We start from the raw sequence: 25,771 nt of genomic DNA on the forward strand, positions 1-25,771 counted from the left end.
CCTATAAAACATTCTCGTTGCGTCTACTGGGTAAATGAGCTAGCTTGTTAAGCTGACGATATCAGGAGAAATAGCATACAATACGTAAGTGAGAGAGAAAAGCGCAAGCAAAAACCCTTCATCGCTTTTATCTTTTGTAGAAGCGAACTCTCTGTATTCGTTAGACACTAATAAGTGGCAAGATATATCGGTGAAGGCTCGAGTGCACCAAGGTTAGGTTAGTTGGTTGTTTGTTGCTTGCTCTTCAGGTAGTAGGCTATGTATCGGGCGGTATGCGGGGTTTCAAGAAAATAAGAATTACAATGAAAATGAACTGAAACTCAAATAATAGCTAGGAATTGTGAAATTAAACGTGAACGGCAAAAAATAAAAGAACGAGGGTACTGAAAAATAAAGAAAAGAACTTAGCATGGAATTTCTTTTATAAAGTTTTTTTCATTCGCCAGCAACACTTCCCGCCGTCGCTGCCTTCACTGCCACGTCCGTTAATTTCATTAGTGAACTGGTGGCCTATTACAGAACCAGAGGGAGTGCCAAGAGAAGGAAAACGGGATCCCGGATGGAAGTTTATTAGACGACAAAATGAAGCGAGCAAATTCGGGAGCGTAGTGGGAAAAAGGGATATCTTCCATGATGTCTTCCTAGTCCAGTACACTTAGTAAATACGCGTGTGATGATCATAACTATAACAATGATAAGAGCGTCCTTTCCACTGCACGAAGTTAATTAGGGGACGGTCGATAGAAAAGCGAGCAGTCACAGCATCACGGCGAGATTGTGTGCGTTTAGTAACAGAAGTAGAGCTAGATGTCAGAACTTATCGCCGATTAGAAACGTTTGCGATTAGTAGCGTTTTCAAATCGATAACCTGTTATACATTTACATACATTTTTCTGCGCACTAATTGCTGTGTCTGCCCGGGCTGCGCTTCGTTTTAGTGCTCTGCAGCCTTGGTTTTTATTTTCTTGGCGAAGTTTGGTTTTGACACTTTTGAAGACACTGAAGCTCCCTCCCCAGATAACAAAAGCAAAGAAGGTTAGAAAACTAAATACATTGACTACAGCTTGTGTTGGTGCTATAGTTGGAGTTTCATTTGCGCAAGCGAGAGCTCTATAATTGTTGTGGGGGGAGGGGAGGTCAGGAAGAGCGGTAGAATAACCGTAGGCACAAATAAGCGCTTGCTTTTCAGCATTCATTGCGCGTCTCACTCTGTGCTAACATATAAACGATACGTTCGCTCACCTCGTTCGGGGTCTGGTGACGCAAACTGAAACAGGAGTATTTCTCCTTTTTAAAGGGTAAATGAATTTCTCAAAGAGTAGTAATTTCTTTATTGAAATAAACATTTCAAGCGCGTGGCAAATAATTGTGAGGATATTTACGTTTGTGGGCTCCTTTCTTTATCTTTGCTGCGCTCACTTTTTCTCGAAGTATTGCGGAAGTGCTTGGTGACAACTATGACGTTTTCTTACAGCATGTCAGCAGCGAATAGGCTGGAATGTAAGCGAAAAGAAAGGGGGGGGGGGGGCTAGCGCCTGTTTAAAAGCCACACACATCACTTTCCGAAATGTTTTGCTTATACGAGCAAATAGATAGTTGAGGACCATCTCGTTCGAAGTGGAAAGATCCGGTTTGTATTCACCAAACTTAAAGGACTAGGAGCTGTCTGTACATCTGCGGAAAACGCGGTTTCAGTGGAGACAATCTCGGACGCGGGAATTGTTCGCGCGTTTTCATCAACGACCAAACAAAACGGGATTTGGCGATACGGACTCAAGAAGCGTATAGACGGCACATTCAAATGGAAGAGTGGGTGCTTTTGCTAAGCGGGGTTTCGTGTGCCCCTAATCTGCATAGCACAAACACTCGTGCCTGAGCGGATATGCATGCGAAAGAGGATATAGATGAGGACACGTGTGCGTTGAGGCGTTCATCTTGAAAGATGACGTTGGATCGTGTCCAAAGCACATGAACTGTACGACAAGCGAGCACAATGTTTTTGTTATGTTTTGTCTCGCTTTTTTTTGTATTACTCTTCATGCTCGTCTGCTAAGAAGCAGCTTTAGCGCGCGCATGGTGAGTAGGCGGAAAAGAGAGGAGATGTTCACGACCCCCGAAACCGGGAGCTTTTCCAAGTAATTCAGAAGATCCACTTCATCAACGTCAACTCTCTGCTCGATTCCCGTTTGAAATGATTAAAAAAAAACGAATACATGTGAACAGATTCGAGGATGAGCTTAAAATTCCCGAGAAGACACGTGAAAAGCACTGTAATATAAAGGTTTTCTTTGCACAATTTTCAGTGTTAAATAACACATACTGAAAAGAAACAAACCAACGTTACTCCTCCCCTTTCTCGCCAAAAAAGAAACAGAAAAAAAAACAAAGGACGCCGAACAATTAACAAAATGATTTCAAGCGAGACTGTCGCTACAGTGATAAATTGATAGACGTTAATACTGAAGTACTGAGGAAAAGACCTTAGGCAAACTTCTGGAGGCAGAGAATTTGGGGAGAGGTTTATTTATTTTTTTGGTATTTCTGGACACGTTAAGATTCTCCAACGACTCTGCCCGGTCATCTGAAAGCTGCACTCCCGGGCCAAAAAGCTTAACAAAAGAAAAGGACCTCTTATTCCATTATTGCGCTCGCATTGCAGGGATGTGAACGTTGCTTTCCCACGCGTCTAGATTACGTTTACTTATTTTTGCTGTTTATAAAAACAAAACAAAATTAGTGCGTTTAAAGCATAATGAAATGCTTGGGTGACTTTGGTGTCTTTTTTCTCTTGTTTTCCCACAGCGACACCGACTTCCCAGTGCCAAACACTACCTATCAAATGTACGCAGGAATAATTTAGTATAAACGATGAAAGAGGCATTAAAGTAAAGATGAAAGAAGTCTCAGCTTTTCTCGAAAGTCATATAATCTATAGTGTAGCAAAAGTATAACACAACCACGTCAAAGTAAAGTTCGCAGTTTAACCGGTCGCGTAAATTGCAGTAAAAATTTGCTAATAGTTAAACTAAAAAAACATCACGTCACCTGCGCCCAGACAAACATGAGCGGGTCTCACCTGATGACCGCAAACACGGTGGCGCGATGAAGAGCGTCGGCAGTGGGAACGAGCGCTTCGTGCTGCCTTTCGCTTGAACGTTCCCCCGAAACTTGAAATTACGCGATCTGCAACACTAGAAAAGAGAGAGAGAGAGAGAGAAAACAAGAATAGGAAAGGCAGGGAGGTCAACCAGAATAGCATCCGGTTTGCTACCCTACACTGGGGATGGGGGAAAGGGGAATAGAAAAAGAAAGAAAGGGAGAGAGTAAGCACTGAGTACGTGTGGGAGGGACACCATACACAGGGACACTATAAACGGTCTCTTAAGCCGGTGCACTTCAAGTACTGCACTAGGCGTGCGAGAAAACAACGCACGTGGATACATCAGCCATCTCGGCTCGCCGAGGCTTCGCGCCAGCTACAGATTACCTCCGAGATAGCGCGAGCGGACCACGTATATGCTCAGCCACACCGTGCACAGCCCCGGCTGGGTCAAATGTGGAGCCGCAGAAGGACACAGAAAATGGCCGCTGTTAGTTTCAAAGTCAACCGCGAAACCCGACAAAAGATTGAGGTCAGCACTACAAGACGTTAAGTGCAACATCCAGCGTGATACACCTCGAGCGAATGCTACCTCTCCTGTATTGCGATATTAACGATTGCTCTGAGTAGCCCGCTCCCATTGCCGCAAACGACAAAAAAAAATCTGTCTTTAGCCCCCACTACACGTGGTTCGAATTGAAGTGTCCTGCAAGCAAAATTCCCTCTCTTTACGCAGTCGAAAATACTATCAAGGTGACGTTTACTTTGCAGACAGGTGGGGAAATAAACATTTCTAATTTAAAACAGATGATATCCTGGGAGACAGAAATCTAATGCCGAAATTTTGCACTCAGGATCTGTTTTTTTTTTCAAAGCATATCCATGCCCTATGATAAAAATTATTAAAATAAAACATTTCTAACCCACTACCTTGCAAGTAGCGATATTATAGAAAAGACTGGAAACTATTCAAATGAGAATTCTTTGGTGTAAGCGAAGTTCTTTGAAAAAATATGACATCCTGATTAACTTGATTAGATAGGTAACACAAACGATCTTTGTGATGAATGCAATTTAGTCTTTGTATGCTGCAGTACTGAATGCAGTGACCTCCGAAATAGACGCACAGACGCCTACACTCCCTGAGTCTGCGGGTGCCCGGAAACCCTGCACGAGTTATTCACCTCCAAAGCTGCGCTTGCTTGTTCGACTTCAAAGAGCACGTTACCGCGAGTGCATGAGTTCAATCCTCAGAGGTGGCAGGGGCAATGTTTCGTTTTTCCTCGTCATATGATGATGGTTAAGCTGAGGATAAGAAGGTAGCCTGACGACTGCGAGAGCATTATGATGACAACGCAACTGAAACGACGGACCTACATTCATAAACAGCAAACCCTGGTTCGAACGTTCAATGGCGGTCACAACTTAAAACATAAAAAATAAAACGAAACTATGATGGAAATAACATCGTTACATAGCATTCCTGTTTCGCAACATCGCCTTTAGGCAAACTGGTTCAACCGTGCATCGCAGTTAAAACGGGCGTGAGGACACTGCACCATGGCGGTCGAATTTTCGAACACACCCTACAAGGCTCCGCAGGCGCTGTCGTAGCAAGTCGGAAACTGCGTGCTCCGCCAGCGATCGGGCTATCTTTATCTCATACACGATGGTTTCAAAGAAACACCGCCCTACATAATGTATAAGGGTGTAATTCGTTACTTTCGGCAAATGCGTCTTTATACATTTAAACTTGTTACAAACGCCCTGTTATCTAAGACTATACGAACTTCAAGGCATTCATTGTTCTACAATGTGCGCTTGCATTGTAGCCTTCGGCTTTATTTGTAACTGCGCCAAAAACGTTGCGAGTCTGCCAAAACGACGAGAAAGTCCTGCCATATGTGCCTATCGAAAAGACAAACACTGAGATGTTATAGCTGCAAGTTAAGCTCCGCATGCGCAATTAGGAGCACATGTTCTTTGAAGCGATCTTACGTCATGATTCGTTTCTCCCTTCTTCTTTGCCCGAATCCCATTCAAAGTTTCGTCTTTCGTTTCCCCGATGAACCTCCACTACTGAAGTCCGGTCGTCGCCGCTTTTGATTTAGCGTTGCTCTTTGTCTTACTTCGATAGGCAACGCGGTCCTTTGTTAACACGTGGTCCAGCGGGGCACCCATCAGTTCGGTGCGCTGGAATATGCCCTCCGGGTCGGCGCACTTTGCAATTCGCTCTTTGAATTAGGCAGATGTCGTCGATGTGAACTGTAATGAAATAGGACTTTGTCAGAATGTTCGCAAACATAATGTCAAATCTTTTCCACTATAGGAGACTGCAGTATCATAGTGCGCAATATGTAAAAGAAATGAAGTGCGTTTTCAGAGCTAGTCTTTGAGAAAACGATGGAGAGGGCAAAAACAAATAGTTCTAACAGGTCACGGCCTCGTGTCTTTCCTATTTTAGATCTTCAAAAAAATAATGCCTTCAGCGACGACGAGAACAAAGCAAATGCAGAAGCAGAAGATGCATTGCGATCAGAAATCAAAGTTGAGACCAACTCGCTTCAGTTTTTCGCTTAACTCGCCGCCGCCAACCAGAGGACCGATAATATTACCCAGAACACATAAAACAGAAGCACAAGAGAGAAGGTAATGAAACGCTGCAGCAGCTCTTTATAGCACCAAATATATTGATCGGAACCTCGATTGCGCTAGAGTGGATCTGTCACTGCTATACTAGGCGTGTTATATCGTTCAAGGGTCATCAAAAATGTATGTGAGCTTCCGAGCCTTCTTCTGCTGTTGAAGGTGGAGTCAAGGACACAGAAAAGGGACCACCCAGAATAAGAAAACGTGGACAATCGCCCGCCGGAGTACGTATCTGCCGCGCAGGTGGGTCGATAAACATTTCCTCGCCGCACGCGATGAGGCGAACTTATTGAAATGCGAATCGAAGGGCGCGACGAAAGACACCTACGTGCGCAAGGTTAAATGATTAAATTGCATGTCCCACAAAAATTGCTACTACTGACATGCATTTTACTATTTGGTCGAATTTCTCTGCCAGCTATGCTCGTAAACAACATTTACGGTTGGCAACATTGGGAATTTTCAGTGACACGACGGAGCAACAAGGGCAAAGGGACAGACAATCCCAAATTAAGGAAGAAAACTCCCGTCACCTGCATGTGCAGACTGCGTAACGTTAAGAAATAAAAATGAAATTGGAGACGAGTCCGTCCTTGACGGCGCTATAGCTCAGCGGGTGTTGGGTGTGGTCCTTTGATGCAGAGCCGACCCAGTATGCAAAGAGCGTTCGGAAGTCGAGACAGCCTGGTGAGCACAGAACTATGGGCTTTCGTTGCTGCACAATTATGCAAGCGCCACGCTCAAAGAAAGCATAATGAATAGCCAGTTTCACAATGTACTTTCATATGACAGCATGATGCATTAAAGACAATGGCAAAGGAGGCATAGTTACTGACCTTTCAAGTCGTACTGATTCCTTCAGTCAGCGTTTCAGTACGTGCGCGACTTACCAGTCGTTTTGACTCACCAGCTACGACGCTGTTGAAGTGATTGAGAAATCGAAAGACTGGCTTCATTTCTGTGGCAGGCGCCGTTCTTTGGGCACCGAGCGCCGCTTAAACGTATGTGTAGTGTGATTTCAGGACATTGGTGATTTTTTATTTTCCTTGGGGTTAATCATTGCATGTTCCCTAAAGAAGGGAATGGCGGGGAAGGGAGGGGGATTCTTGGTTTTGTATGCAAAATCACTCTCCGGTGTGCTCGCTCGCTCGCTCACTCACTCACTCACTCACTCACTCACTCACTCACTCACTCACTCACTCACTCACTCACTCACTCACTCACTCACTCACTCACTCACTCACTCACTCACTCACTCACTCACTCACTCACTCACTCACTCACTCACTCACTCACTCACTCACTCACTCACTCACTCACTCACTCACTCACTCACTCACTCACTCACTCACTCACTCACTCACTCACTCACTCACTCACTCACTCACTCACTCACTCACTCACTCACTCACTCACTCACTATGTATGTCTGTCTGTTTCGGGCAGGCTGGATTGTAATTATAGCTATGCAGATTTATATAGCTTGACAAAAAAACTCGTCCAAGTTTATCGTGCGGGGTAGTCGCTGCACATTGTTATGAACAGAGCTGGGGTGTTGGGCCGGCTCGCAGTTTTGATGCACTCGGCTGAATAGTCCCGCAGAATAGGGTACCCAATCAGACGCATTGCCCTGCCTTCTCACTTTATTTCCTGCTGTTCCTCTCTCACATTCGAAGAACAGCTATGGGCAGCCCAACGGGCTCGCAAAGCGGCCGATAGGTTTGGTCTTTCGGTCCCAACGGCTAGAGAGGGACAGAGAGAGAGAGAAAAGGATGCATAGAAAGGCAGGGAGGTTAACCAGAGGTAGTTCTGGTTGGCTACCCAGCACGGGGGGAAGGGTGAAGAGGGATAAAAAGAGAAAGAGAGCGGAAGGGGGAGTTAGAGAGAAATAGAGACGAGCGCGAAGAAACCGCATACACTACAGAGTGGTAGGTAGCGGCGTTCTTAAAGTCTATCGTGAAGCCCCGAAGGCCGCAGGTACCTTAATAACGTGAGTAAGGCAGCGCGGTTGTTCTGCGGGAGTACTGATCTAAAGCTTTGAGTTCTGATAGTGGACGATTTTCCAACTGGTCCAGTACTCTGCACAGCACTTGCCTCTGGGCACTATATCACGGGCAGGCACAGATAATATGTGCGAGTGTCTCATCGATGTTGCATGTGGCTCGTGCTAGGAAACTAGCGTCACCTGATGGACCACAATAAAGTTTTTCCATGCATCGATCCATCCATCCATCCTGTTAGGCTGGAATATGCTGCAATATAAGGCGGCTCTTGTCTGCAGCAAACAAAGCAGGTATTCGTTCTTTAAGTGTGAATTGAAGGTGCTATGCAAAGTTGAGATTTAGTAAGAAAAGTATATATTAGCAAGCTTAACGTTATCGTGGTTTATTATGTATGCGCAAAGTACACCCATGCAAGTATCGTTAGAATTCACTCCTCACTATTATCTATGAATCAAGATAGAAGTCGGTTGCTCCAATAGGGCCGGGGCCAGCATGACATTCACCTTTAATTTATACCTCCGTGGCGGTATATGGGTGTGTTACAAACTGAGATTTGGGGCACATAGGGTGTATCTCGTTATAAATTCAAGGTTACAAGAGATAAATTGCTCGGGTTAAGGACACCAACAGTCGAAGAAAGAAGACAAGCCAATTGTTATATAAGCACCTGCTCATTGAACACGTCCGTACATCACTAGAAGTTCAACTTCCTTCCGTCGTTCCAGGTCGCTATAAACGCAGAAAAGGCGGAAGTGCTAAAGGCCGGTGGCCGCAGCAGCAACTAAAAGCGAATGGTTCAGAGGCTCCGCAGAGAACTGGCGGTGCAGAGAATGGTAGGCACATACCACGCGTAGGCCGCAACCGACACAAGTAATCGCAGTTCTCGATATAGTCGCGAACTGCTTGTCGGGCACTGTGTAATGCGTGTAGTACAATTTGAAAGCTACGTTATCGAAATTAACCTAATTATCTGTGCTTCTGTCGATGAAGAAAAGCTCAACTGCGGCTGCCCCCTTTTGCGCATCACATCACACGTATAGCCTCGCCTGCAGACAACCACAAAATTTTACGGAACACGAGTGCTGAGCAAAAGCTGAATATCTGAGCCACCTAACAATGAAACCATTCGCATTTACAGCCGCTGCAAGTATATGTGAACAACATCGCGATGTTCGGTTTTACAGACTGCATTTACAGGCTGCTCGGAAATTGAATGTTTCCTGAAATCCCGTGGTCCGTCAACTTTTGTGGTTGACTGCATGGTAAGCCTGTTTTCTCTGCTATATCGCGTAAGACGCAGCGCTGTAGTAGCAAGCTGAGTACAGCCAACAAGAGCAAGTATAGCCTGTTCTCACGTGCCTTCCAAGCTGCCCTGTATTACGCCGAATGCTTCCAATGCCAAAATTAAAGTTTTAATGCGCAAGCATTACATGTCGCATTACGCGAAAACTTGGCGTTGTACTCATCGGCATGACCGAATGATGGTACCAAGAATGTGCGGCAAAGAGTAAAACCACATCAAACGATACTCGAATTGACGTCTAAATTTCTCAGGGAGGTTCCTGTAAACAAAGAAAGTAAATGAAATGAGAATCTTGAAATGAAAATTTTAAGTGCTTTTGAAATGAATGTTAGGTTAACTTCGGTCTGTGTGGGAATCGAGCCCAGGCCTCCGGAGTTCGAGACGAACACGCTTTCCCAACGCCACTGCGGCTCCAGGATTCTGGCCACAGTGGTTCTGGCTGACTAAATGTGTGCCTAGGGCGTGCGTAAGACAGTCACGTGGCTGGCTGACTAAAAGTGTGACGTAGAGCGTGCATCGTTGGGTACGCGACGGCGCAGACAATGGGTAGGAGGTGGCGCCACGTCATGAGTGTGGTGCCTAGTGCATGCGTCATTGCGCACGTCACGTCGCAGCCATCTGGCTGACTAAATGTGTGGCGTAGAGCGTCTTTGTATCTGCGCCATGTCTGTGTATCTGTTTCTTCCTACGTCCTCGTACAGTCACGCTTATACGCTCTACCATGGGTAGAGCGTGCGTTGTGGGGAATGTGATGGCGCAGCCAATGTGTAAGAGGTGGCGCCACGTCATGAGTGTGTAAATAAAAAAATGGATGTGGCTTAGGTAAGGTTAAGCCCAGGATGCGAAGCATACTAGCCTTTATTTTAGTAGTTGAACCCCTGTTTGGCTTGGTGAACTGCTGTTGCTTGGCTATATTTGGTTCGGCTAGACGAAGAAACAACTCATGCGTTACTCTGCTTCGCCTTGGACGCGGTGAGCGTCGAGCAACGCAGCGTTCGGTGCGGCAACGAAATGTGCGCCTCAGCAAGCGACGCACGCCTGAAACAACTCGTTTCTAAGGCAACACCGCATTCACTAGAGGCGCTTTTGTACCGCTTTGAAGCATCGTACTCGTGGCTCAGCGGTAGCGTCTCCGTCTCACACTCCGGAGACCCTGGTTCGATTCCCACCCAGCCCATCTTGCAAGAGTTGAGCCAAAGCCACTTCGCCTCTGTCGTGACGTCACGGTGTCACGTGGTATTCAAGGCGACACCGCCGCGCCTGAGGAGCTGGGTTGAGCTCTCGTAATATGCTTCGCATAAAAGCATTAAATTTCAATTCACTACCGCTGAGCGATACTTCGAGTTATGAACTCTTCACGGGAAAGCGAGCGCGTTGACACAATTGGCACATTTTCATTTGGTCTTACCGAGGCGCAGTTAAAACGCAAGCGAGAGCTTGCGCGGACTAGGAACGCGCGCGAAAAAAACAAGCATTTCACCAAAGCGACGATAATGCTTTCGCATTCCCACACGTAAGCAGAGTTCTGCCGTCTGCCGAGTTTTTTTGCGATCAAAGAAGTAAATGACTCAGTGTCGCCAATCAATGCTTCAAAAAAAAAAAAACAAAGAAAACGAAAAGAAAACACTGACCGTTTAGAGAGGATAACGTTATTAGAAGTCTTCTTTGTATTCTGACGTGAAACGACTTGAAAAAAGGCTCAAAGAGGGTCGCTTGCTTAAACCGATGTAAAAAAAAACAGCGGGTAGCGAGATGAGCAATGCGTGTACTGTTATAGAACATTTCTTCATTCTTCCTGTGGGATGCGTGCGGGTGAATACGGATTTTGTTGTCATTTCTTGTGGAAGCAGCAAATCATCGTTAAGGCTTCCCGAACTCGCAATACATGTATCGTATACGCTGCGAAGGCCTCTTGTTAAGTGTAGATGAACCTTATCAGAAGCTGCCACACGTATTGTGAGAGTGTTGTGACAGGTGAGGTCATCCTTTATCCCTATATGCCTATCACTTGCAGTCAGAAAAGCAATTTAACGATCGTTAGATTACTCAATTAAGGAGTGAAAGTGCGTCTTGCAGCGCAACCGTGACTGCCACAGCTTTGTCGCCGAAGTGTTCCGCCTCCTGCGTGATAGATCTATATCATCTGTCTTCGCTGCAGCAAGAAGGCTAACCCCCTCTTGCAGTGATCGAGTGCCCATACTCGCGGCATGAATAAACATGCCTTTTCGCGCTTCGGCACAAAACGCGTGAGAGAGAAAGAGAGAGAGAGAAAATGAAAGACAGGGAGGTTAACTAACGTTTCACCCGGTTGGTTACACAGCACGTGGGGAAGGGGACTAGAGCAGTTCCTTTTTCTTCAAGATGCCGGATCGGGAGTATTATTCGCGATAGATCGCGTACTTCCCTTGGCCCAATGCTGCTGCGATAAACATGCACGTAGGTTGATATGCATAAATCGTGAAGCACACAGCGTAACCTTAAAAGACAATGCGCAACAGCATGATGAGTCTAAGCTCAGCGACTGACTTCGCTCACGTAAAACAAGCAATTTTGAGCTGCTAAGCCTTTATGTGTGGTTTGCGCACAGCTAACGTATTTTTTTCCAGACTGCTGCGTTAAATGTTTGTTGTTAGGCTACTATGTGGGCATGCGCACCTGCCGGGAAAATGGCGAACTAATGGAGATGGCTTCTGTGCAGCCATGCAAATCCTCCGGTTTCGTCTTGCTCCAATACGATCGCTAACGCTTTGCAGGTAGAACGCATGATAATTTGAACGCCATGACGTTCTCCGTACCTATAGCTTCGGTCGTCATCGCAGGTAATAAAATCCCCTAGGTGCTCGCTATGGAACCTTTACCCGATCCAACATATACGTAATATTTTGCCAAGCTTTACGCAGACGCGACCAGTAATTAGAGCGCAGCCTCCCTGTGGTGCTACGATGCCCCGATGCGACGTGTTTCGTGAAAAGCCCTCAGCCCACAAGGGGGTGTTCATGTTCGTGTGTCTGAATCGATTCACAATGAACTTAATAATAATTTTACATTGCCCCGCGGAGTACTCGGCATGCCGCAGTTGCTGCTAGGAAACACAAATCTTCGTGCACTTTTATCCAACTGAATATGCATGAGCAATGTGGAAATTGGCATGGACATGCGGAATGGTAAATAATGATATTTAATAATATTTGTTTCAAACTGAAGATTACAAGAAGCTCGCAGCATGCAGCATTCTCAGTAAAAAAATTACAGCGTCTCTTACGATCTTTCTTAAGAGGTGAACGGCAAAAGTCTACTCTTCCTCTTCTTATCATTCGCCTCTTTCTCTTTGCCTCTTCTTATTAGTAAGCATATTTAGTCATCTGTAATCTATTGAAGCCGTTACAATTTGTCGTTAGACATATTGGTCATTTCGTAGTCGTTACTAGTCATTATTAGTCATTAGAAGTCATTATTAGTCATTACTGGTCATTACTAAGCATCTTAGTCATTTCTAATGGATTGTAGTGGTTACAAGTTGTCGTTAGACATATTGATCATTTCGTAGTCATTACTAGTCGTTACAAGCCATTTCAGCCATTATTAGTCATTACTGCTCATTAATAAGCATTTTTAGTCATTTTTAATCAACTGTAGTCGTTACAATTCATCGTTAGACGTTTTGGTCATTTCGTAGTCGCTGGTAGTCATTACAAGTCATTAATAGTTATTATTAGTCGTTATTATTCATTACTAGTCATTATTAACCTCTACCGATCTCTATTATAACGTTATCGTTCACTAACTGTCACGATCAATCATTTTTCGTTCTGCAATCCGTCTTTAATCTGTCTTCATATCACGTGATGACGCTTTGGCGGACACTCCAGTGGTCGGGTCTGCTGACACAAACTTCACTATGAGCCTAGAAAGGCTTTCTCCTTAATATTTCAGCGAGAGAATTGAGGGTAAAGGCTATATGTCGCCTGACGAGACGTCGTTCTCCTGTATTTCAATCAGTAACCAATAGCGGGGAAAAAGACGGATCAAGTTTACCGAAAAAGAATTTAAAAAAAAACGACATCATATTGATGACTCGGTAGTAATGTGCGTACAATCCGTATATCGGGGTACTTTGATATATATATTTGATATAGTCAGGTCTGCCAGTACTTTCGGGGAGTAGTTCCGGCTGATTGAGAAAGCAATTGCAGTTTGCTACAGTAGCCTATGAGATTACGTGCTCTATTGCTCTGGTTGCCGAACATGGGCGTGTGATGATTCGCACCTACACGTTCCCTGAACAAAAGCGTCATGTGTTGGTTCCATCGAGCACAAAAATAGGATGACACGCTTGCGTGTCATCCTATCTAGCTGTTGTTCATGCGGCTACATGTCGCGCCTCTTAATTAAGGCCCCGCAGAGATCTGTCCCCGACTACGCGTGCGTAGCCTACGTCCAACGACCTATGCGTGAGACGGATAAATTAGAAAGGGGGCAGAATTGAGCCGCTTGGCTTCGTTTCTGGCAGATGGAGGTGGGGGCGTTGCAACAGTGAGGTATAGCTTGGCCGGTTCGGCTGGCAATCCCTGAGCATCTCATACCATCAGCGTGGGTGTTTCACCAAAAGTTCATCGAATTGGTGTTTCGGAGAAAGGCGACCAAGGATGGTAAAACTATTTTCCTCATTAATTCTTATCCGTCCTCGCGCACTGCACGTCATGAAAGTCCGCGTGTTGAAGACCCCTCTTCCGTCGGCCGTAAATTAACACCTTTGCCTTCTCTTCGAAGGCAGGGCGCCGCTCGACGAATTATTCACCAATCTCGCACATAAAGCATAGAAAGCGGGCAAGTAGATCTTCCTGTCTTAAGAGGAAGCTTCTAGCAACACCATCAAACATAACTTTAAGACATCAAATTTTTAAAGAAATGTTCCCGAGAATCGGTAACCTAAAAAAAAAATATAACAGCACGAAGTTTACAAATAGATGGCTCTGCGCACCAAGAACAGATATCGCAGTTCTGTAAACTGTATGCCGTATAGCATATCTAGCGGAGAAATGTGATCCATGAATCTACAGATTACATAAAATTGTATACACATGGAATTGATCACCTGTAATTGATTACATATGTCACCTTGAAGAAGATAACTCCACTTGTCGAAACGTTGGCTCCCGCTTCCACCTTCGTCTCATTTCGCCCATCGTCTTGAATTTCCACCTCCCGCCGTCCCCGTGTTTTCCATAAAATTGTTAGGATGTTCATGAGCGTTTCGCAAAAAATCTCGCACAATTTAGTAGTGTATTTCAGAGGTGCGTATGTTAACTTCGTCCGCGTTAGATCTGCTAATAGGTAAAGTTTATAGAAATGTTCTGCCACTTCTACGGCCCACTTACAAAGTTAGAAACTTGCTACTTTACCCTTTGTTTCATTTAACAACTTACGACAACCTTTGTTGAAAAATTCGGCTTCCTAAATAAACAATTTGCTTTTCAAGATTACTGAAGTTTTACCTTTCTTAAATGCGACAAACCTCCTCAATATTTGTGCACTGGTTGCGAAAAAAAAAGAACAAATAGCGATTTCACCATCCGTATGTACTTAATTAGGAGATCCCGACCTGGAGTTTCATCTGAAACAATTGCCACTTTGTGCAGGCGCGCTGTTTTTTAACAGTTCTAACTCAATAAAGAAGGGTTGCTTCATATTGACCCCACATGATTGATCTGGAGAGCATAGACGAGCGTAAGTATCATTTCTAAATAACACACATTGTTACCGTTAGTATGCGCTTAGGGAAGTAAGATGCCGTAGCGAAAGTGAAATATTGTTAAAATCGAGTAGGACATTAGATAATTAAAAATGACGGCTAATGTAATGAATCTATCTACATTTAAGATAACACATTTCTTCGTGTTAATCATGAACTGAGCAGAATTCTTATAACAAATCTGGCAACTGCGCTTTGAGGGGAACTTGCCGGAAGCCATATGGGAAGCGGCTTTCTTGCCGTTTCCCGCCGACCGCTCGATGGCTCTTACAAATCAACCGCCTGACGCACCTGCGCGTCCCGGACCCTCGCGGGTGACGGACACGCGCCGCCAGGACCTTGACAGCATGGATTTTCAAGACTCCGCTGCTCACAACCTCACGACACCAAAAGGACCCAGCGACCAGAACGCCGGGACAGAGAGCCAAAGTCAAACAGATGGGGATTGGCAAACGGTCCTCACGCTTCGGCAGAAAAAGAAGGATGCGAAAGAGAAGAAGATTAGAGCACTGGAATATTCGGGGACCTTGAAGAATCAGCAAGTTTCCACTGGTCAAGCAACTGGTAAATCTAAACACAAACCAGCATACAGGCGGTTACCACCGCTGCCAAAGGATGATTTTAAGATAGTGGTGCGACCGCATCAAGGGTTACCGGTCAAGAACCTGACTAGTCCACTACTGGCGGATGCCGTGATTGCTGCATGCAACGGGAAAATATCAGGTGAGCAATTTCTGCTCAGAATCAAGCCGGGCTCCAACATCTTTATCGTGTCCACGCCACACCAGACAGTGGCGGACTACGTTAGACGTATTGAAATGCTCAACATCAACGGCCGGCCTCACTCGGTCAACGCCTACGTAGCGACAAGTGACGGGACAACCAAGGGTGTCATTCACGGCTTGGACCCACACACGACACCTGAAATGCTAAAAGCGAATCTACGCATACGCACGCAAGGGGTTGAAATTCTCCAAGCGCGCATGTTCCGTAACACTAAAACGGCCGTTATCACCTTTTTTGGAGGTATTACGCCGCGGTACGTCTACTACAACGGCGGAGAACTTGCTTGCTATCCCTACAAGATTACCACTCAGGTGTGCAAAGTGTGTCACCAAATTGGTCACCGATCGGACGTCTGTCCCCAGCCGGACATTCCAGTGTGCCGTATATGTGGACAACGGGACCCTGTAGCCGGACATGAGTGTGCTCCCAAGTGTGCAGCCTGTGGGGAGGGTCACATGACAGGAGACCGAAGTTGTAAAAAGCGTCTCAAACCCCAAAGCAAAAGAACGCCGAGGACTGGCGTTCAACGGACTACCCGGAAGGACAGCTCAACGAAGCCACCTCAACGCCTACGTTGGTTCAGTTCCGATGATGGAGAATCCGCATCCGATTCCTCGCCGGAGGTATCAGAGACTCGCCGTCGATCCAGGTCAAGATCGCGGACCCGAAAGAACTCCAATCCCAAAAACCCACCTCATTACCAATCACCAAAACCACCTAAATCGGGGGCTTGCGGCACTGTGACCAAGCAAGTGCCACAAGATAACACGGTAAGCTGGGCACGAGTCGTTTCTCCTACTGCTCCTATAACAGAAAATCCCGAATATCGGAAGATCGTTAACGAGAACAAGCTCCTCCGCGAGAGCTTGGCAGAAATTAAGCGAGAGTTGGCCTCCCTCAAAGCTAGCCGCTGTACCGAAACGAACAAAACAGCACATACTAAAGCAGCAGGCATGCCTCTCGAGGTTATAACTATGCCGAATTCTGTGGAAGTTACACTCCAACAAGTTGTGCATCAATTACAAACTATGCAAAATTTTCAGCAGCAGATGTACGCAGAATTTCAAAGCCTAAAAACTTACGTCGATGAATCTGTGGCCAGTGCAAAGAGCGCGGCTCGTAAGCGAGCAAGCATTAGCCCCAGCGCTCAATCTAACCGCCGTCCGCGACCCATATCGACCTCGGACAGCGAAAGCACTATTCATGGCGAGTAGAACGCGAGTACATCACGAATATCTCGAAATTTGGCAATGGAACTGCCGCACCTTCCACAAACGGGCGGCAGCTCTACAACAATACATTAACACGGTGCCAGTCAAACCTGATGTTATTTGTTTGCAAGAGATCGGTAACAAGCCGGTCAGATTGACTGGCTACTACACGATAACCCACCCAGACTACCCTAAGGTCGCGACGATGGTGCTCAAGGACATAGCAATCAGTATAGATTATCTGGCCACTAGCAGCATCAACCATCAAATTGTAACAATACTACCGCAGAAGCGTAGCAAGGCAAAAACAATAATCACGAACGTGTATAGCCCCCCTAAAGGAAAGAGGGCCGATTTCGAGGCCATCATTCGGTACGTCATGTGTCACTCCGGCACCCAGGATAGACTACTGCTTCTTGGGGACTTCAATGCTCCTCACACCAGCTGGGGTTACCGAACAGACACCCCCAAAGGCCGAGAGCTCGAGCGAGCGACCGAAGCATATGATCTCCAACTCATAATTCTCCCTCAAAACCCGACAAGATTAGGTAACAGCGTCAGTGCAGACACCTTTCCAGATCTCACATTCACAAATAATGTCAACGAGGTATTCTGGACCAATCTAGGAGAGAATCTAGGCAGTGACCATTTCATTATCAGTGTGTCGGTAGGCTCCCCGAAAATTCGGCGACCCTGTGGCCAGGTGGTAATCACGAACTGGGTAAATTATCGCAAAATCCCCATGCCGGAGATATCACCTGAGAACGCTGAAGAGTGGGCAACACACATACTAGACGCTCATAAAGCAACATCTAAGCGGCTAGCGCTCACAGTGGAAACGCCGGTAGTTGACAACCATCTGCTACATATGTGGGAAGCCAGAAGGGGGCTAACTAAACGATGGAAAAAACAGCGACTTAATCGCAAATTGCGCCACAGAATTGCTGAAATATCAGAGCGGGCAAACGCTTACGCACAGCAGTTAGAGACAGCGAGTTGGGCGAGCTTTTGCGACTCACTTCGCGAAACGTTACACACCTCCAAGACATGGGCGATACAAGACATGGCCAATAACCGCACTCTTCAAAAACTTGCCGAAGAATTTTCAGGAACAGATCAGGCCCTCCTCACTAAGCTTAAAGAGAAGTACGTAGGAGCAGTAATCACTCCCCCATGCACCTTGCCATACCAAGGGCAAGAAAACGCGGTGCTAGACGCTCCCATAACTAAGGCAGAACTCTTCGCGGCAGCGCAAGCTGCGAAGAGAAATACTGCTCCAGGACCAGATCAGCTCACAAATGCTATGATCCGGAACCTGAGCGACGAGCACCTAGAACAGCTTACCCGGTATTTTAATGAACAGATATAGGAGAGGGGCGTAGTTCCACAACAGTGGAAGGAGGCCAAAATCGTGCTTATTCCGAAAGCAGGAAAACCTCATGATCTACAAAATCTCAGGCCGATATCACTAACCTCCTGTCTTGGCAAATTATTTGAGAAGGTGATCCACACACGTCTCACGTCTTACATTGAAGACCGCAACCTATTTCCCACTAACATATTCGGCTTTCGCCAACATCTGTCGACACAAAATGTTTTCCTGCTACTTCGCGAAGAAGTTCTATGCAACACCACGGTTGGTGCGGAACATCTCGTCCTGGCTCTTGATTTAAAAAGCGCATTTGACACTATTTCACATGAACTTATCTTATCTGAGCTAAGTGACATCGGTTGTGGACAAAGAATCTATGATTACGCCCGCTCTTTCCTGACCTCTCGCATCGCGACAATAGGCATTGGCACTACGCGCTCAGACCCTTTTCCCATGCCCAATAGAGGTACACCGCAAGGGGCGATACTCTCCCCCCTTCTTTTCAATATCGGTATGAGACGCTTAGCCAAAACACTCGACGTCATACCTGGGCTAGGGTACGCGATATATGCAGACGATATTACCCTATGGGCAACCAGCGGCTCGTTAGGACAAAAAGAAGAAATCCTGCAAGAAGCAGCGACCGCTGTTGAAGCCTTCGCTCGCAGCAGTGGAATGAGCTGCGCTCCCGATAAATCAGAATTTATCAGGATACGAGGGCGAGGCCGTCAAACTCACGAGCCGGTGAACCTCTTTCTAGGAGACAGCCAGATAAAGGAAGTCCAGAAAATGCGAGTCCTCGGACTGTGGCTGCAAAGCAACAAACGAGTAGACCACACCATTAAAACCCTTAGGACTACGGTGAAACAGATCTCCCGTATGATCCGTAGAGTAACTTATCACCGAAAAGGTTTCAAGGAAACAGAGACGATCCGGCTCGTTCAGGCTTTTGTGCTAAGTCGTCTCACATATAGCCTCCCTTTCCAGGACCCCACGAAAACAGAACTAAAGGCCCTAGATGCGTTGATTAGAACGTCGTACAAAGCGGCTCTCGGCCTACCACAGGGAACCTCTACTGAACGCCTGCTGGCCCTCGGGATTCACAATAACTACGAGGAGCTACGGGCAGCGACGCTCATATCTCAACGGGAGCGGCTTAGCTTAACCTCCTCTGGCAGAAAATTACTTTGCCGCGTGGGCTACCCTACTCGTCCACAGTATGCGGGAGAAGAACTCGAATCTCTGCCCAGAGTCCTTCGTGAAAGGATCATAGTAGCCCCAATCCCTTAGAACATGAGTCCAAAATACCACCAGGGACGTAGAAATGCTCGAGCTCGAAAGTTAATGCAGCAATTCGATGGAAACCCGGATACAGTCTACACAGATGTCGCTCGATGTGGTGCTTACAAATACGCCCTCGCAGTGGTAGGAGCGGCCGCAAATCAAGGGCTTGTGACTTGTGCCACGGCTAGAGTTGCATCTGCGAATACCGCAGAAGCTTCAGCCATCGTGCTAGCTATTAAAACTAAGGACGCCCTGGGACAATCGTCGATAACTCTTACAGATTCCCAAGTCGCATGTAGACTATTCCTCACCGGGAGGCTACCACACAGCACCAATCACCTATTAGGATCCAACCTAACGCAGAAACACATGATCATCTGGTGCCCGGGTCACGCAGGACTCGAGGGCAATGAGAGAGCGGACGGCGCAGCTCGTGCTTTTGTCAACCGAGCGGCCGACCACTCTGACGAAAACCCCTTTTTACCACGAGACATCCTTGAGCACCAGCGGCGCGAGCGAAGAAAGTACAGTCCACCACACCCTGACCTATCCAGGCAGGACTCTTATGACTGGCGCCGAATACAGACGCACACATTTCCAAACCTTTATTTGAAAAATGCCATTCACCCAACGCTGTACAGCGCTCGCTGTCCTTGGTGCGGAGGCCGGCCAACTCTCGCCCACATTACGTGGGACTGCCAGAACAGGCCACCCGAAATTAATACACCAACAATAGCCGGCAAACTTTCCGGAAGGGAGCAGTGGGAGACTTGGCTCGCCAGCGAGGATCGGGAGATGCAACTAGCGCTTCTCGACCAAGCACGGCGGACCGCTCAAGCCAGTGGGGCCCTGGACTAGGGGCTCCACCCACTCGCTTTCTGCATTTTTTTCTTTTAAATAAACGTTTTGATATATATATATATATATATATATATATATATATATATATATATATATATATATATATATATTAGTTCATGCAGTCTATAGCTGTGACCGCGGTTTTAGCATGCCCAAATAGACCACTTGATTGAGAGGATCGTTTAAACTATTTAATACGTGGGCAGCGTAGGTTATGCGATATTTATGGTCTCAGCACAACACTCTTGATGTAGTGCACATTGTATTTAGGTGCAAACTGTTTTCGTCCCCACGACCCACTGTGTTTCTTTTGGTTTTTGTTTTTGACATAAAAGATTTCGCAGATTGAGCGCCCCCAGCAGCTTGTATATAATTAAATCTTCGCAATTCAGCCCCCGTAAAACAATCTTGCAATCATGCAGCGAAAAACGAGGTCTTTATGTCGAACGTTGTGGCCACACAGTTCGGTCTTCATCAGGGATATATATATATATATGTACATATATATACAAAAATTATGTTTATCAGAAAACCTGGCTTACATATGATCTGCCAAGCTTGATTCTCGAGCGCTGCGTTTCCGCGCGGTCTCGCTTAACTAGCTACGCCTAGTGCAGCTTCTAGTCCCGGCTACGGCGGCCGCCTTTCGATGGGGTCTAAATGCGAAAACACTCTTGTACTTAGATTTATGCGCCCGTTAAAGAACCTCAGATCGTCTAAATTATTCCGGAGTTCCTCACTACGGCGTGCCTCATTATCAGATCGTAGTTTTCGCACGTAAAATCCCATAGTTTAATTTTTTTTTAACTCTCCAGGCTCGGCAACGTACGACGCACGCTTTGTATATGACCGCCGAAGCAGATGTAATTCGGATCACGCGGTACATTTCCGCTAAATTTTTCACATTACTCGCTATGATAAATATGCTGCCCTCCTCGCTTGGGAGAAAGTGTGGTAGGAAGCAAAAAAATGAATAGTAGCTGCAATACCATCGCACGTCCTTTCAAATCACAGACGCTGTAGAGCGGAAAGAGGGCTGCCGAAAGCGCACTTGCTAGCTCCGGGCTTAGAGTTCCGGTTAGGCGACATTTAGTAAGAGGAAAGCGCAGACATTCGTCAACAGAAATCCCAGCTGTGAGGAAAAAAAAGAATGAATTGAGCTGGCAGCTGAAATCACATTGCTCTCGTGTGCTGAACAAAGCGACGGGTACCTATTTTTCAGCGCCCCCCGCCCCCGCTCTCCCGCCTCCTTTAATTTTTTTTCTTGCTTGGGACGTCGCTACAAAGCTGGCTGTTGTGAGGAAACCTACAAAAGCGCGCTTGACGATGCACGAACATATTGACGACCCGTAAAGGCGAAAGTACAGGTCAGCGATGCATATACGAACGAATTTGATTTCTTGTCTTCTGTGTTTCGCCCATGAATGATTTATTCTACATAAACGCGGACATGAATAAATGAATCTGTTGCATGGCAAGATATCGCTCGGGCCTAGTTGGGTTACAATCAAGGTACATGAAAAGCAGTTATTTTTGGAGCCGTCTGGTGTGCTCTGTCTCGCAAGCATAGTCCCGTAAAATCCATAGGGCCCCCCGTTCTGTTAACATCGTCAGACATTTTTGTCGAATCTTGGAATCCAGTCACAGTGGGACTTTTATGTAACTACTTATCCATGTACCGGCCATGCCCGCCGCTGACTTTGCAACTGTTCTGTAGTGTCGAACACATGTGCAGATAAGAAAAAAAAAAGAAGAAGGGAACAAAAATGGACGAAGCGAACTATGGCACAGGACAGTTTTCTGACCCTGTGTTCGCCTGCTTCAATTTGCTTTTGACAAAGCCCCAACAAATGGGCTAGTGGCACTCGCACACTTTAAAGGAATTCTGTCAACGCTAACTAGGCGTAATCAACCCTAAAAACAATACCGTGCTTCATTCGCCAGAATTGCTACGGTGGTGTTCCTCGCGCTAACTTGTTAATGCACGTTAAGTGGCCGTTTAAGTATGGAAAAATGCGGTGGCGCACGTTGCGATGCAGGAATAAAAAGCAAAAACGAAAAAAAAAGACAAAGCGCGACGTCTTGCACCCATATTCATGCGCGACTTATGCTACTGAATTCGCCGCTCTGAGCCCTGTGTGGGATGAAACCGCCGCACAAAGAAAGCGAGCGCAGCGGAAGCGATCATTCCTCATTAGTGCTTTAACTGCGTCGGCGTGACCCGTACGTCCCATTCCGCATTGCAGCCCAGCCACATAATCCATCCAATCAACAAACGAATGTTCTTGTGACCCAAGTTGAGCCGATCGTTTTTCAGTGGCACGTGCACGTACAAGCTTCTATTTACGTACTAAATAAGAGGCATAGTTGGTGCCCATGGAGAGCGATGACAGCGGAGAGTGATGCCCCCAGGGAGCGTCGCTGTACGCGAATATGACTACGCAACGCAAACGCAGAGCCGTTAATCGAGACGTGGTGGTTTTCGAATCATATATCCCTTTCCGACCCAGCGACCACTACACTGGACATAACAAGAAAAGGGATAAAAAAAGCGAACGAAGCCAAAATCGAAACCGAAACCATTTCCACGGCTTCCTGAAAAGACGACGAATATCTAGATCGAGATAGTTCCTCTTTCGGCCGCATCTTCTCAGGAGGGCAGCACCGAGTAATGGCGTCCTCCACGAGCAAACAGCCGCACGCAACGTGCTCAAGTAAGTAATTTGTTTTTACATTTTCTCCTCACTTAATTCAAATAAATAAATTCGTGCGAGCTAAATAAGCTCTATTTGAAACAATGTGGTTAAAAGTTTGCCCTAGTTATTAGTGGTTTTTCCGCAATGCGGCAATGTTTTTTTGTCCAGTGTACTGGTCACTGGGATTCAACTGGCGCGTTTTGTTGATGTCCCCGTGCAATCAGGTTGCGTTTAGATTTCATTTTTTCTGGTGGTAAAATTGCATGACGCCTAGTGTCGTGGTAGGAATACATTGATGGGGATTTTTCATACAAGTAACATAATTTTGAGCACTATTTGGTTGTTTTGTTTGCAGAAAAGACGCTCACCAATGAAGAAATTCAAGAGCTTTTGTTTGGGGACCAGTCCGACCTAGACGTCGATTCGGACTCGGGCGATGAAGCGGAGAAATTCCAGCCGGAATCCCTACTGGACGAAAGCAGCGACGATTCTTCGAGTGGAGATGAAAGTGGTCAAAACGAAAAGTTTGAGAAAGTATCTCAACCACAACGTTCCCGCCAAAAAGTCGCACAGTCGTGGACGGCACAGGCATTTTCAGCACCGATTGACATAGAAAGAACCGCACCCGCGCAACACTGTCAAGAGCCCCAGACGCCTTTGACATATTTTAAAGAATATTTTGAAGACGACTTTTGGGAGTTCGCAGCAACCAGAACGAACTTGTACTGAATTCAGACGAATGGGACCACCCTAGGTATGACAGCCAAAGAAGCCAAAGCTCTTTTTGGAATGCACATTGTAATGGGCAACCTGAAGTTCCCTCAGGCCCGCATGTATTGGGCAGCAGCAACTCGAGTATCAATAATTGCGGATGCCATGCCTAGAGATCGCTTTTTCCGTCTCAGAAACGCGTTGCACGTCTGCAACAACGACACTGACTATGATGAAAGCAACTGATGCTGGAAGGTTCAGGCCCTCCTAGACCGTGTGAGGAAAGCCTGTCTGAAAATTCCCAGGTCTAATGCAGCCTGTGTAGACGAACAGATGATTCCGTTTACAGGCAGAACAGAACTGCGTCAGTATGTTCGGGGGAAGCCAAACCCGACCGGACTCAAGAACTTTGTACTTGCTGACTCTCTCGGTAGGGTATTGGACTTTGAAATCTACCAGGGTGCCACAACACCAATTCCCACTGAGCACAGAGATCTCGGAATCGGCGGGGGAATTGTCATGCGACTTGCAGACTCAATGCCTCGAGGAAATGACTGCGTCTTGTGCTTTGACAGATTTTTCACGTCCGTACCGCTAATTGAGCGCCTTCTTGAGAAGGAAATGTTCGGTCATGGTACAGTGATGACAAATAGAGTCAAGACAGCTCTCAAATCCGATAAAGAGCTACTTGCTGAAGGACGCGGATCGAGTCATGAGAAGGTGAGCGCTGACGGAAAATTGCTGGTGGTGAAATGGATGGATACGCGGTCAGTTACGCTGCTGTCTTCATGTTGTGGAGCTGAGTCAGTTGACTCTACTAAGCGCTACGACAAGAAACAGAAAAAATACGTTGAAGTCAAAAGACCTGCAAGCGTCCGATTCTACAACACTAACAAGGGAGGAGTTGACCTGAACGACTTTCTCATCAGTCTGTATCGCATAAAAATGAAAACTAAGAAATGGTCTGTAAAAGTCATTTTCCACTTCACCGATCTCGCCTTGGTTAACAGCTGGCTGAGTTACAAAGAAGACGCCAAAGAGGCAGGCTACACGAAGAGTCAAGTGCTTCACCTGCTAGACTTCAGGATGCAGGTGGCAGAAGCTCTTATCAGGGGCTCCCAAGAAAGAAAACGGCGTGGTAGGCCATCTACAGATGCTACTGTTCAACACGAACACCATCATAGGGCTGCCGTACAAATACCAGGCCCTGACCTGCGTTTTGATCAAGTAGGCCATTGGCCAGATCCGCAAGTGATGGCAAATTCCGCTAGGTGTCGACTGCCAGAATGCAAGGCAAAGTCGCAAGTTCAGTGCACAAAATGCAAAGTCTTTCTTTGCTTAAAGACAAGCAAAAACTGTTTTCGCGATTTCCACAGCAAGTAAGCGCCAGAGTTGACATTAAGTTTTAATGTTTCATCGAGCACAAAGAGGATAATGCAAGACCCTGTCCCTCCAAGTGCAAGTACCTACTTTTTCTTAAGTCATTCACTACTGTGTTTGTGATTCTAAGAACCGCTGTGCTCTTGAGATGACAGACGTACAGCATTGTCGCATCAATGAGCAAAGCAGATTATGTGCAACAAATAAATCCCAGTGTCCACTATACTGGACATGCTTCTCCATTGAAAACCAGTGTACTTATTGTCTTCATAATTTTTTTACACACTCTTTAATAGCTTCTTAACAGCAAAAAACCATCAGCAATTTTTTTTCTCGCCCGCAAAAAAATTCGGGATTCAAAGGGATATGTTGGAAAGCTAGAACCCGTGGTCTTTGTAAATATATTTTTTGTATTTGCCGTATTCAGAAATGCAACTTAACTTGAAGCTCATGCTTGACTTTATATAAATGACGCCTGGTGCGAACGTGCTGATGACGCTCATTGCGTTTTTTTTGGTGCGTTGACGACAGGCGTCGTTTAAATCAAGTCAAGCACGGGCTTCAAATTAAGATGCATTTCTGAATACGGGGGTAAGAACTGAGTACGTGTGGGAGGGAAACCATTCACAAGGACACTATAAACGGTCTCTCAAGCCGGTGCAC

At 46.2% G+C, this 25,771-nt stretch overlaps 1 protein-coding gene across 1 annotated transcript; it reads left to right on the plus strand.

The window, feature by feature from the left end:
* Nucleotides 1–22,995: 22,995 nt before the first annotated feature.
* Nucleotides 22,996–25,340, plus strand: LOC139057717 (piggyBac transposable element-derived protein 3-like). Its single transcript, XM_070536467.1, has 2 exons — nucleotides 22,996–23,035; nucleotides 23,373–25,340. Exon 2 carries the CDS (start codon nucleotides 24,062–24,064, stop codon nucleotides 25,109–25,111), a length of 1,050 nt encoding a protein of 349 aa, XP_070392568.1. The 5' UTR covers nucleotides 22,996–23,035; nucleotides 23,373–24,061; the 3' UTR covers nucleotides 25,112–25,340.
* Nucleotides 25,341–25,771: the final 431 nt, after the last annotated feature.

This window comes from Dermacentor albipictus, chromosome 1, assembly GCF_038994185.2.
Source record: "Dermacentor albipictus isolate Rhodes 1998 colony chromosome 1, USDA_Dalb.pri_finalv2, whole genome shotgun sequence".
NCBI classification, from domain to species: Eukaryota; Metazoa; Arthropoda; class Arachnida; order Ixodida; family Ixodidae; genus Dermacentor; species Dermacentor albipictus.